At 42.5% G+C, this 14,755-nt stretch overlaps 1 protein-coding gene across 1 annotated transcript in view; it reads left to right on the top strand.

Moving 5' to 3' along the window:
• The window catches only part of LOC142297264 (uncharacterized), a 280,648-nt gene that overhangs the window by 197,689 nt on the left and 68,204 nt on the right, over positions 1 to 14,755 (top strand). Inside the window, exons 68-69 of the mRNA XM_075341519.1 lie at positions 5,717 to 5,836; positions 6,763 to 6,882. Of these exons, the coding sequence (XP_075197634.1) occupies positions 5,717 to 5,836; positions 6,763 to 6,882 (240 nt within the window). The remainder of the gene's footprint in view (positions 1 to 5,716; positions 5,837 to 6,762; positions 6,883 to 14,755) is intronic.

Below are 14,755 nucleotides of genomic sequence, written 5' to 3'. Positions count from 1 at the left end.
GATGTGACAACAAGCTACGATATCGCACGTATTTGCACTCGTTGATCGTCGCTCATTTGCGTCACACGTTGCGATGTCGCTACCGGCGCCAGATGTGCGTCACTACCGACGTGACCTCGACGATATATCGGTAGCGATGTCGCAGCGTGTAAAGCCTGCTTAACACTAGAGCTTGATTTGGTAAATTCAAATTTTGCTAATAAAATAAAGATTTTAGAAAATTCAATATTTGCATCAGTTTCTCTCTGCAGATTGAATGATAGGCCATTCAATGTTCCTCCCGGAAACTCTCTTCCTGTTTCAGCCGAGAGAGGGCTGGCTGTTACAAGAGATGAGCATTTCTCCTGGTCTAAGCTGTGCAGCTCTGATCGGGAAAAATGAATGAGCAATCAGACTGCTGATCCTTATAGCCCCTTAGTGAGAGTAGTAAAAGAAAAAAAAGTTTTAAAAAAATAAAGAAAAACTAAAAGTTCATATCACCCTCCATTCACACCCACTGAAAATTAAAAGGCTAAAAAAATAAAAAAAATATACACATATTTGGTATCGCCACTTTGACAATTGCCGAACTATCAAAATATAGAATCAATCTGATCTGTAAACGGCGTAGGGGCAAAAAAATTTCAAATGGCAAAATTATGGTTTTTGGTCATCACAAATTTTGCGCAAAATGCAATAACAGGCGATCAAAATGTAGCATCTATGCAAAAATGGTACCATTAAAAATGTCTGCTCGAGACGCAAAAAATTAGAACACCATGGGATACGAAAAATGGCGCAAAAAGTGTGGACAAATTTCTGATTTTTTTTAACCCTTTAGACAAAAGTAAATCTATACATGTTTGAGTTTTATGAACTCATACCGACCTGAGGCATCACACCAATACATCAGTTTTACCATACAGTGAATACGGTGAATAAAATACCCCAAAACAATCGTGCAGTTGCACTTTTTTTGTAAATTTTTCTGCACTTGGAATTTTTTTTGCCATTTTCCAGTACACTACATTGTAAAATTCATGCTTTCATTTAAAAGTACAACTTGTCCCGCAAAAAGCAAGTCCTCATATGGCAAGATTAGCGGAAAAATAAAAAAAAGTTACGGCTCTCGGAAGGAGGGGAGCAAAAAACAACAACAAAAAAAAACAACAGAAAAATTGCTTGAGGGTGAAGGGGTTAAGGGGACTTTGTCAGCCCAGGATGATTGTGAAAAACCAAGTACAGGCACTTATGCATCATGGCCAGGCCAATCATTTAAACACACTTTTCCACTTTGATTTCCTGCAATCTCCACCCTCCCCTCTACTTTTATTGAAAGAACTGGCTTCATGGAGCCAGAGAAGGATGGAGATTAAGGGAAAACAAACAGGTGATAATGTGTATATGAATGATTGTCCCCGCCTGTACTTGGTTTGCACAATCAACTTATACTGACAGAAATCCTTTAAAAATAGTAAAAACACAGACACAGTTCAGTATAACAGGATCCTGGTATAAAAGAATAAAATGCTTTACTGGGCATTTATTAGTGGGAGTCACATGGGATATGCAGTTGTTTATCCATACCAGATTGTACATGTATGGCTTAATTTAATTGCCAAACTTTCACCCCTTCACGACTTCCTCTCTATATGTATACAATCGGCAAAATAAAAACAAAACCCAGAAATCAGTGTTGGAATTTCATTTTTTCACAATTTTATCCCACTTTGAATTTTTTTCCCATTTCTCAGTAAAATATATAGTAAGGTGAATGGTGATATTTAAAAGTACAATTAATCCCACAAAGAAACAAGCCCTAATATGTTTATGTAGATGCAAAAATAAAAAAATGGATCTTCGAAGAAGACGATGAAAAAGTAAAAAAATGCAAAAACTAGGAACAGTTAAGCAATTATATATAACACATGACTGAGAGTAATACTAGTCATATACTGTATACTTGTCATATATTTCTTCAATATACTGTTGTACCATCAAAAAATAGTGACCATGCCATCCTTCTCTGGTAACATAAATTAGCAAAAATCCTCTTCAAAAAGAAACTGGATCTTAGCACTAATTCCACCTATTGCGGCTGGTAGCAATCCTAAATGTGAATGTTGACATTTTAATGAACCTTGCAATATCGCTTAGGATTAAAAGTCAAACTAGACACTCCTCCTGCAGTCACGTTTTACAGAGTCTTTGTCCCTCCAAAGTATAAAGGAAGTCATTTGGCTAACTGAGATGCCTCTGACAATGAGTCAGAATTTGTAGGCTTGTGAAGAGGACCAAGCAGTGCTCTTCTGGGAAATTAGATTTTCAAATATCTTTTTTAGGCCTGTTTCACACATCAGTGATTCTGGTACGTATGTGCTAGTTTTTATACGCACCAGAATCACTGACATTCGCAGACCCATTATAATCAATGGGTCTGCGCACACATCAGTGATTTTTCACTGACCTTGTCTCTGTGCGGCGTACACGCGTGTCCGTGGTTGCCACACGGAGACATGTCTATTTTTTCTGGCATCACTGATGTCCCACGGGCCACACTATGGTGTGGTCCGTAAAGGGCCGGCTCTAGGTTTTTGTGGGCCCTGGGCGAAAGAGTCTCAGTGGGCCCCATCCACACATAGACATGCACAGATACATACACATACAGGCATACGTACACATACTTATTTAAAGAGAAATTCACAAAAACACATATAAATAGATATAAATCTATACACAGTCATATACACTGTCATACATAGATACACATCATACATACACACACACACATTATTTTTATATTTTTATATATTTATACTGTACATATATTTCTATTATTGGGAAGCTGACAACAGCTTCATTCACCTCCCCGTTTGTCTAACAGACATGGCTGCACATAGAGCACACTAACACTGCTGTATATACATCACAAGAGAGGCTGGAGACATACACATTACTGGGGGGAATACATATTACTGAGGAAAGGGGTATATAGCAATGGGGGGCATACAGCTCTAGAGGAGGGCAGTGACTCTGAGGTGGGGGACAAACAGCTCTGAGCTGGGGGGTGACATGCAGCTCTGGGGGTATACAGCTCTGGGGTGGGGGGGGCATACAGCTCTGGGGGTATAGTAGTATGCAGCCCCTGTATTCCTCCATATAGTGTGAGCCAGAGATAGCAGTAGGCACCCTCATGTAATATACAGCTTGTATATAGCACAGCTGTATACAGCACAGTGCAGAGCCGGATAGCAGTAGGCACCCTCATGTAGTATACAGCTTGTATATAGCACAGCTGTATACAGCACAGTGCAGAGCCAGAGATAGCAGTAGGCACCCTCATGTAGTATACAGCTTGTATATAGCACAGCTGTATACAGCACAGTGCAGAGACAGAGATAGCAGTAGGCACCCTCATGTAGTATACAGCTTGTATATAACACAGCCTGTATATAGCACACTGCAGAGCCAGATAGCAGTAGGCACCCTCATGTAGTATACATCTTGTATATAGCACAGCTGTATACAGCACAGTGCAGAGCCAGAGATAGCAGTAGGCACCCTAATGTAGTATACAGCTTGTATATAGCACAGCCTGTATATAGCACACTGCAGAGTCAGATAGCAGTAGGCACCCTCATGTAGTATACATCTTGTATATAGCACAGCTGTATACAGCACAGTGCAGAGCCAGAGATAGCAGTAGGCACCCTAATGTAGTATACAGATTGTATATAGCACAGCTGTATACAGCACAGTGCAGAGCCAGAGAGCAGTAGGCACCCTCATGTAGTATACATCTTGTATATAGCACAGCTGTATACAGCACAGTGCAGAGCCAGAGATAGCAGTAGGCACCCTAATGTAGTATACAGATTGTATATAGCACAGCTGTATACAGCACAGTGCAGAGCCAGAGAGCAGTAGGCACCCTCATGTAGTATACATCTTGTATATAGCACAGCTGTATACAGCACAGTGCAGAGCCAGAGATAGCAGTAGGCACCCTAATGTAGTATACAGATTGTATATAGCACAGCTGTATACAGCACAGTGCAGAGCCAGAGAGCAGTAGGCACCCTCATGTAGTATACAGCTTGTATATAGCACAGCTGTATACAGCACAGTGCAGAGCCAGAGAGCAGTAGGCACCCCAATGTAGTATACAGCTTGTATATAGCACAGCTGTATACAGCACAGTGCAGAGCCAGAGGGCAGTAGGCAGTCTAATGTAGTGTACAGTGAACATACTCACTTATCCTCATTCCCCTGCTGCTTCAGTCTCCTCGGCGTATCCATTGCTGTCGCTTGCTCTGACCTCTCAGCAGGCGCGCAGTGATGACATCACCACGCTCTGCTGCAGAGCTGTCAGAACGCCGAAAGTTACAGCGGAGAGAATGATAAGAGAGGGAGCGCGCTGCTCACTCTTTCATCATTGCTCTCAATTGTATCAGCAACTGCAATGCCGATACAATTGAAAGCGCGATCCTCGGTGGGGGGTAGGGGGGTGGTAACAGCGCAGGCACCAGGCCCCCCTGAGTAACGGTACACCACTCTTTCCACCGCGAGTGGGCCCCCGCGGCAGCTCAGGGACCCGGCATTTGACCGGATTTGCCGGGTACTAACGCCGGCCCTGGGTCCATGAAACATGTACCAGAAAAACAAGGACATTGAAAATAAAAAGCATTTTTAACTCACCTTCTCCAGCACTGCTTGTCTCCGGCTTCTGCTGGCTGCTGCTTCAGAGCTGGCTCATTATGGCATGCATATTCACGTATGGAGGAACAGCTGACCCGGAAATAGCTGCAGCGGAGGTCAGCAGCGACAGGAAACACAGCAGAGCCGAAGAGTTCAGCACCACACACAGCAGGAGTAGGGACAGGTGAGTTTATCTCCATGTGTAATCACGAATAACGGAGCATGTATCACAGATTACACATGGACAACCCATGTGTGCCGTGAATCACGGCACAACGTGGGTGTTTTTCACTGACGTCTGAAACAGGCCTTAAAGAGAAAGAGGATGGAGTGCTGTTTGTCATCAGGGCTGACTTGGCCCTTGACAGTGTTGAAACAGCAATGTTTCTTCTTGTGGAGAGGGAAAACATTTTGCAAGTAGATTCATAGGCCATTCAATGTTCCTCCCAGAAACTAAATATTCACTTAGCCAAACCAAACACAGGTTTTCGGGGGTTTGTTCTCATCAGGGCAAAGCAGGATTTGGCATTGATAGAGTGTTTAAGGAGAGATGTTTCTCCTTGTGGGGAGTGCAAACATTGTGCAAGGAGACTCAAAGGCCATTCAATGTTCCCCTGAGAAACTAAATATTCACTTAGCCAAAGTCATGTTGCAATTCTCATTTAAGGGTCAATTATTGACATTTAGGATTGCCACTCCCAACTGGTAGCACTACAGTTCTAGCCCTCTTCTTCTCTGAAGTGGATAATTGCATTGGAAAGATAAGACTTTGTTTGTATGAAAAAGAAAAATTCTTAGTACATTTTGAGAAAATTCATCTAGTTTTTTAATAAATGAAGTATGAATAATTAACAACAAATGTTGGAAAAATAAACTATATATTAGTCACAATGACCCCTAATGTATTCCATATAATTGTGGACTTATTGGTTCTGACTTGGAAGATAACAATGTTATATATTTTAGTAATAAATATGTTCATCTATCTACCTCCAATTTTTGATCCTTTGCCAACTGTGAAACATTTTACATTTTTCAGGTAATGGTACCCACTGTGATGATATTAATGAATGTGACACCGGCAATATCTGCTCACCTAATGCAACCTGCACTAACACAATAGGACATTACAGCTGTGCTTGTAAGGATGGATTCTCAGGTGAGCATATGATTAGATCACTTTATATTACCTCCTTGGTATAGTAGTTATTGCCATGTTATTCTGAATATCAGTGAGAGGTTTCAGTAGAATTTTCTATATGCTGCCCATAACATGAGATCTTGTGTCAGCTGCTTTGTAATTAGAAATAAGTGAATCAATTTGGGGCACCTCAAATTCACCATGAATTTACCATACGGTTTAACCAAAATCTGATTTTTTTTTTCTCTACAACTTACTTTGAATGAACCCAGCAAAGTGTTCGCCAATTTACTGGAGCAGGCAACAGAAAAAAAATTGTGATACTCCCCTGTCTTCAGCCTTGTCCGTACCATCCAGTGTTTGTCAGTCGTCCAATAGTCTATTTTGTTTTTTTCTTCCATCTCTCATTTTCCTTCCACTGAATCTACCATTGAAGTATGCCACTTGTCATATATAGGTTGTGATACACGTCAATGATGTGCGTCACACCCAATGTAACAGTATTCATTACAACGCACATCAGCAATGTGTTTTACACTTCTTATAAAGTGTGGCCTAATGGAAGACCTGGTAAAGGAAAATAAAGTAGATAGAAGACACAAGAGACGATTAGAGGAATCATGGTAGTGGGACAGATACTGTATGTTGAACGTTGATAAAAAGGACAAGATTCTTTTTATCCTTTTCATAGCCGATTCATTTTACATTGAATTTATGCAAGTTTAACTTTCAGCCTGAATTGAGAGACTCTGCCCCAATTTCCTCTGGAATTTCACTCAGTTTATATATAATATGTAATGTGGGAGTTCGATGAGTTAATGTTTCCATGCTTCTATTTTTCATTCATTGATTAGACAATTCATGTAGATTAATACCTTTTCATTATCACATCTACTTCTAATGTTATGTCGTCAGGTAATTGTAAAACATTTAATATTAATTAGGTAATGGGACCCACTGTGATGATATTGATGAATGTCTGACCCCTAATATCTGCCCACCTAATGCAACCTGCACTAACACAATAGGAAACTACACCTGTGCTTGTAAGGATGGATTCTCAGGTGAGTTCTGACTTTTCATTGATTCCTTCTTTACCTCTCCTCAGTTTGTTCACCCCTTCATGACCAGCTGATTTTTTGTCTTTAGGATTTCGCTTTTTCTTCCTTTTTTCCAAGACCCATAACATTTTTATTTGTCTATAATGTAGCCATTTGAGGGCTGCTATTTTGAAGTTAAAGTTTTGAAATACATCATTCAATTTACCAAAATATGTAGTAAAAAAAAGGAAAAAAAAATCTAAGTAAGATTAGTAAAATTGTGAAAAAAGCCTCAATTCCTTCACTTTGATCAGGTTTTAGTTTTACAGTGTGCATTTTCCCGTAACAATAACCTGGTAATGTGATTCTTTAAATCCGTTCAATCATGACAATGCCAAACTTTATAGGTTTTGTTTTTAATCATTTAGTTGTAAAAAAAAAATGCAGAAGTTTGTATTGCCATTTTCTGAGATCAGCAGTTCTTTATTTTTTCCATTTCTGGAGATGTATAAGAGCCTGATTATTGTGTGGGGAGCTGATGTTTCTCCTTTATACTAATTTAGGCCTCTGCCACACATCCGTGCCTCCGGCACGTGTTTGGCATTTTTTACACGTACCGGCGGCACGGAGACATGTACAGCAATGCTACCCTATGGTAGCAGGCACACACACGTAAAACCACACGGAACGTGTGTCCGTGTGCGTTTGTACGTGTGTGCGATTTTCAAAGCGCTGACATGTCAGTGTTTTCTCCGGCAGCACGGGTGTTACACGGCCCGCACCCGTACCACACGGGTGTAGTGTGGATGCGGTCCCGTGTGACACGCGCCGGAGTAAACACACATGTCAGGGAAAAAAATAAAAAACATTAACTCACCTTCTCCAGCCCTCCTGTCTCTGCCGCTGCTGCCTCTTGCTGCCGACCGCCGCTCATTAATCTCATAGAATATTCACTTCACTGCCTGGCAGCAGCAGCAGCGGGGAGACGGGAGGGCTGGAGACCGAGGATCAGCACCACGGACAGCAGCGCGGACAGCAGGGAGGACCAGGTGAGTATAATAATTACTGATTCTACGTGTGCTATCGCGGATAGCACACGTAGAACACACGTGTCACGCACGTACCAGAGACACGTACTTACCTGCACGCAACACGCAGGGAAAATACGTGTCTCTCGGCACGTGCGTGAAATTCACGTGAGTGTGGCAGAGGCCTTAGGCTGTGTGCGCACTTTGCTTTTTTTCATGCGTTTCCACAGCCTTTTGAACTGCAGCGTTTTAATGCCAAGATGCATGCTCCTTGATTTTAAAGCAAAGTCTATGGGAAATAATAGGGCTTTCTTGTGCGCACTATGCTGTTAAAAATGCAGCGTTTTAGTTGCAGAAAATTTGTCAAAATCTCTGCTTTTAAAGAAGCAGCATGTCAATTGTTTTTGCCATTTTGGCAGTGTTTTGCTAACATTAGAGTCAATGAGAAGTTTCAAAACGCATCCTAAATCAAAATCCTAGCATTTTACATGCTTTTTTGATGCAGAAAGCATGCTTTTTTGACAAAATAAACGCATGCGTTTTTGACATTATATTAAGGGCATGATATGTCTCTTTACACACACACACACATAGTCCGACAATTAAATTAATGAAAATCAATAATTTAACATTATTTTATACATAAATATTAGTACACAGTTATCATTTTAATAAACTTAGTTATTTTGTGTATGATTTTAATCATATTTGTCGTAATTTTTTTCCTTTCATATTGTTTGAATGTTAAACTTTATTTAGTAGTGTATTTGTATTCAAAAGGCATCTGAATTTAAGCAATGAAAAAGCATGTAAAACGCGGTAAAAACGCAAGCGTATTTATAGCGTTTTTGTGGTCAAAACCAAATTTGACAAAGACCATTACTGCCAGAGGATGCGTTTAGAACTGCAACTAACGCAACACGAAGTGCGCACACAGCCTTAAGGTACAAACTGGAGATGAATGATCAGACAGAATTCAAATTCGTCTGTTTGCATGGTTTTTCCTCGGAGTTTCGATTTGCGGACAAGTTATTCTATGCAAAATTTCTGTCCCTTATTATTAGGCTATGTTCACACTAGAAAAATGATTTTTCTTAAGAAATTTAAGAGTGAAGGATAGTGCACCTGCGTTAAAAAACGCACCTGCGTTTTTGCCGCGTTTTCGGTGCGTTTTTGGTGCGTTTTTACCGCTGGTTGCTCCCTGCGTTATTGTGCCAATTATCTATGGCAAATAACGCAGTTAGCTGCAGAAAAGAAGTGACATGCTCATTCTTTTTCTTAAGAAAATCTACTGAAAGAATTTTCTTAAGAAAAAAACGCAGTGTGTGCACAGCTAATTTTTTTTGCCATAGGTTTTGCTGGGGAATGTCTGCAGAAAGGTTATGTCTGCAGAAAGGTTACAAAAATTTCTCAAGAAATTTCTGCAGCAAAAACGGACCAAAAACGCAGGTAAAAAATGCAGTGTGCGAACATAGCCTTATGGTCTGGGATCTCTCCATAACCCAAAGCACAATTAATGTAATATTTGGAAAAAAATAATTGTTATACCTGCCGTCTACTTACCTCTTCAGCCCTTCTCTTACTACCTTCTACCATCTACTACACTACCATCGGGTACCCTCCGCATCTTCTGATCCCCCATGCTTGGATTAGAATCTTCAGTTCTTGCCACTGCTTTGGACTTCTGTCATGGCAGCCCAGAGGTAAATGGCGTCTGGCGTGACATGGAAGTTCAGGGCACTGGAAGAGGACCTAAGTTCCCAATATGAATGATGGGGAATCAGAAGATGTGACAAAGACTGAAATGCTGTTGGTGTTTAGCGGTAGATAGAAATATAAGTCAGTCTATAAAGTGCGGTGCTGAGATACGGTGCCACTCCATTCACTATGTAGAAATTGAATCTGGCTCTTATAAGTAGAAACTGTGGTTTATTAGGAAACTAGAAATAGGCCCGATGCTATCGCATTGGGAGTGCGGTGAGATGAACATCTGTCTATGCTTAGTGATGCTGACTGGAGCAGTGGACATGTGTCACACCATTTGCACTTTTGGGGCTAATTAAATATGTTAAAGGTTATGTGTATTTTTATTGTAATTGAACATAATGTGTACGTATTTTGTTTTTCTTTCTCTCTCTCTCGTTAGTGCGGCCATGGCTCGTCGCTCGCCGCAACTTCGCTCAAGGCATGGCGATGTCAGGCAAGGGCGGACATACCCGGCCACGCCGCTTTACTGTTCCATTACATTGCAAATGTGTAATTTAAAACACCAGCACCTCATTATACCTGGATGTGGTATAAGTAGCACAATGTTAGTCTGGGAACAAAAATTGTGCTTACTCAGCCCACAATTTGGGTTCCGCCTGCACTGTTGTCCCTAGTTACCATGGCTATGATGTGAGTGCGGACATCGGCTGCGCAACTGACAGTGCCGCAGTGCATTGTGGGATACGTTTAAATCCGCAACTGGCAATTATGTATGTAGATGTAAATGGCTGTACACTGTGTGTAGGTGGCGTCTGTGTATATGTGTGTATATATGGCTGTACGCTGTGTGTAGGTAGCGTCTGTGTAGGTGGTATCTGTGTATATGGCTGTACGCTTTGTGAAGGTGGCATCCTTGTATATGTGTGTGTATATGGTGTATGCTGTGTAGATGGCATCTGTGTATATGGCTGTACGCTGTGTGTAGGTGGCATCTGTGTATATGTGTGTGTATATGACTGTACGCTGTGTGTAGGTGGCATCTGTGTATATGGCTGTGTACTGTGCGTAAGTGGCGTCTGTGAAGGTGGCATCTGTGTATATGGCTGTACGCTGTGTGTAGGTGACATCTGTGTATACGTGTGTATATGGTTGTACACTGTGTATATGTCTGTACGCTGTGTCCCTAGTTACCATGGCTATGATGTGAGTGCGGACATCGGCTGCGCAACTGACAGTGCCGCAGTGCGTTGTGGGATACGTTTAAATCCGCAACTGGCAATTATGTATGTAGATGTAAATGGCTGTACGCTGTGTGTAGGTGGCATCTGTGTATATGTGTGTGTATATGGCTGTATGCTGTGTGTAGGTGGTGTCTCTGTATATGTGTGTTTATATGGCTGTACGCTGTGTGTAGGTGGCGTCTGTGTATATGTGTGTGTATATGACTGTACGCTGTGTGTAGGTGGCATCTGTGTATATGGCTGTGTACTGTGCGTAAGTGGCGTCTGTGAAGGTGGCATCTGTGTATATGGCTGTACGCTGTGTGTAGGTGACATCTGTGTATACGTGTGTATATGGTTGTACACTGTGTATATGGCTGTACGCTGTGTGTAGGTGACATCTGTATACATGGCTTTACGCTGTGTTTAGGTGGCGTCTGTGTAGGTGGTGTCCCTATATATGGCTGTATGCTATGTATAGGTGGCGTCTTTGTATATGTGTGTGTGTATATACTGTAGTTGTACGCTGTGTGCAGGTGGGTGACATCTGTGTATATGTGTGTATATGGCTGTACACTGTGTGTAGGTGGCGTCTGTGTATATGTGTGTGTATATGGCTGTACACTGTGGGTAGGTGGCATCTGTGTATGTGTTTGTATATGGCTGTACGCTGTGTGTAGGTGGCGTCTGTGTAGGTGGCATCTGTGTATATGTGTGTATATGCTTGTACGCTGTGTGTAGGTGGCATCTGTGTATTTGCGCGTGTATATGGCTGTACGCTGTGTGTAGGTGGCATCTGTGTATATGTGTGTGTATATGGCTGTATGCTGTGTGTAGGTGGTGTCTCTGTATATGTGTGTTTATATGGCTGTACGCTGTGTGTAGGTGGCATCTGTGTATATGTGTGTGTATATGGCTGTACACTGTGTGTAGGTGGCATCTGTGTATGTGTTTGTATATGGCTGTACGCTGTGTGTAGGTGGCGTCTGTGTATATGTGTGTATATGCTTGTACGCTGTGTGTAGGTGGCATCTGTGTATTTGCGCGTGTATATGGCTGTACGCTGTGTGTAGGTGGCATCTGTGTATATGTGTGTGTATATGGCTGTATGCTGTGTGTAGGTGGTGTCTCTGTATATGTGTGTTTATATGGCTGTACGCTGTGTGTAGGTGGCGTCTGTGTATATGTGTGTGTATATGGCTGTACACTGTGTGTAGGTGGCATCTGTGTATGTGTTTGTATATGGCTGTACGCTGTGTGTAGGTGGCGTCTGTGTATATGTGTGTATATGCTTGTACGCTGTGTGTAGGTGGCATCTGTGTATTTGCGCGTGTATATGGCTGTACGCTGTGTGTAGGTGGCATCTGTGTATATGTGTGTGTATATGGCTGTATGCTGTGTGTAGGTGGTGTCTCTGTATATGTGTGTTTATATGGCTGTACGCTGTGTGTAGGTGGCGTCTGTGTATATGTGTGTATATGGCTTTACGCTGTGTCTAGGTGGCGTCTGTGTATATGTGTGTGTATATGGCTGTACACTGTGGGTAGGTGGCATCTGTGTATGTGTTTGTATATGGCTGTACGCTGTGTGTAGGTGGCGTCTGCGTGTTTATATGCTTGTACGCTGTGTGTAGGTGGCATTGTGTATTTGCTCGTGTATATGGCTGTACGCTGTGTGTAGGTGGTGTCTGTGTATACGTGTGTGTATATGCTTGTACGCTGTGTGTAGGTGGAATCTGTGTATTTGCGCATGTATATGGCTGTACGCTGTGTGTAGGTGGCATCTGTGTATATGTGCGTGTATATGGCTGTACACTGTGTGAAGGTGGCGTCTGTGTATATGTGTGTGTATATGACTGTATGCTGTGTGTAGATGGCGTCTGTATATATGGCTTTACGCTGTGTGTAGGTGGCGACTGTACACATGGCTTTACGCTGTGTGTAGGTGGAGTCTGTATAGGTGGTGTCTCTGTATATGGCTGTACGCTGTGTGTAGGTGGCGTCTTTGTATATGTGTGTGTATATGGCTGTACGCTGTGTGCAGGTGGCATCTGTGTACATGTGTGTGTATATATGACTGTATGCTGTGTGTACGTGGCGTCTGTGTATATGTGTGTATATGGTTGTATGCTGTGTGTAGGTGGTGCCTGTGTATATGTGTTTGTATATGGCTGTACACTGTGTATAGGTGGTGTCACAGTATATGTGTGTTTATATGGCTGTACGCTGTGTGTAGGTGGCGTCTGTGTACATATGTGTGTATATGTCTGTACGCTGTGTGTAGGTGGCGTCTGTGTGTATGTGTATTCTCTCTCACTCTCCTCCCCCCCCGAGAAAACACGTGTCTTTATTTACCTCTCTCTAGCGATGCTGTCTCCAGCTCTGCTGCGGCCACCTGCATGTTACTGCGCCTGCGCAGCTAACAGTGGCCTCGGTGCATGCCGAAATAGGTGGACAGACGCAACTGGTGATTATGTATGTAGATGGAATCTAACAAAATTAACATTCTGGTCTACGATTTAGACCTTTATCAGATTAAAAAGATGCAATAAAAAGAAATAAACCAACATAATATCAGAAAACCGTAATAAAAATGAAGATTACCGGTATTTGAAAAAATATATATGGGGAGTGGTAAAGTCACACAGAATTGTAAGCATATCTATAAAGAATAATTCAACCGTACAATAATGGATCATATGTAAGTAAATGGTGTGGATTATACGTAGACAGTAATAAAGATATATAAATACATATGCAACAGGATGATATTAATCAAAGTATAACTCATGTTTCAGTAAGAATACATGTTTATTGATTATTGTATCCAGAGATCGAAGACTAGGATGATATTCACCAAGGTGGACACGAGAGGGAGGCAGAGACATGTGAATGCAGATAAATGAACAAAGTATTAACACAGAGAACTTAGAGATAGGGGCTCCCATCCTTGGCATGCCCATATATGTGAAACACATGACTTCACTGGGCTGTCAACCATTTTTATTATTTAGGGTATGGATCTCACTGTGAGGTGTAGCGGGGTGGGGGTCCCCCAGGACTACAAAGACGCAGTGACTCAAATAGTCCGATCCAAACAGCTTTATTGTCCTTGCTGTACATGTAAATTCCTCTGGAACACAGCCGGGTTATGCACCGTCCATACGGGTCACCGTCACACAGGCACCCCTTGCCGTAGGAGACGGTCTTACGATGCCCGTTCGGCTGTTCCAGGAGGGTCCACAAACTTATAAGCGCCCCACACCGGCCTGGAGCTTTTCCAGGCTTCCGGCTCTGCAGCTTGCAGAGCAGACTCTATTACAAGTTCATAGTGGAAGTTAACCACTTTCCTTACTCTCTGGCACCTGCCAGCAGACACCTCTAGCTGAGGTTCCTTCTCGGCCCCAGGGCCCTCTGCAGACCACGGGTCTGTGCCTCATCCAGGAGAGGTTCGGCCCTACAGCCTTGGTCTGGCTGCACTCACCTCAGTCTCGGCTCAGACTTAATATCGGAGCCTTGTGCTCAGCCTCCACACAGGCTGCTCCATGCAGAGCTCTCGGCTCTGCTCTCACTCTCTCCCAGCACACACGCTGGAAGTCTAGAGCTAGTCTCTATCCAGACTGCCCTAGACACACTCAGAGCTTCCCTGCTCTCACTTGTTTCCAGTCCACACACTGGACGTCTGGAGCTAGTCTCTATCTAGACTGCCCTAGACACACTCCACCCAGGTTCTGAGACTGGATTGCTTTAACCACTCGAGCCACACCCACAGGTGGAGGTCTGTGAATCTCAGCCCTACAGAGCACCTTGGGATTATTAAAGGGAACCTGACCCTTGTGTGTAGCAAGAAGCCTTTGTGGACTACAAGTCCCATAGCAACCTTTCTCATCTAGATATCGCAGATACCTTCTCCACTGTGACATATAGCGAGCGATCATTTACC

This window comes from Anomaloglossus baeobatrachus, chromosome 3, assembly GCF_048569485.1.
Source record: "Anomaloglossus baeobatrachus isolate aAnoBae1 chromosome 3, aAnoBae1.hap1, whole genome shotgun sequence".
In the NCBI taxonomy this organism is placed as follows: Eukaryota; Metazoa; Chordata; class Amphibia; order Anura; family Aromobatidae; genus Anomaloglossus; species Anomaloglossus baeobatrachus.
The sequence above is the reverse complement of the archived record's forward strand: the minus strand, read 5'-3'. Positions and strand labels throughout refer to the sequence as shown.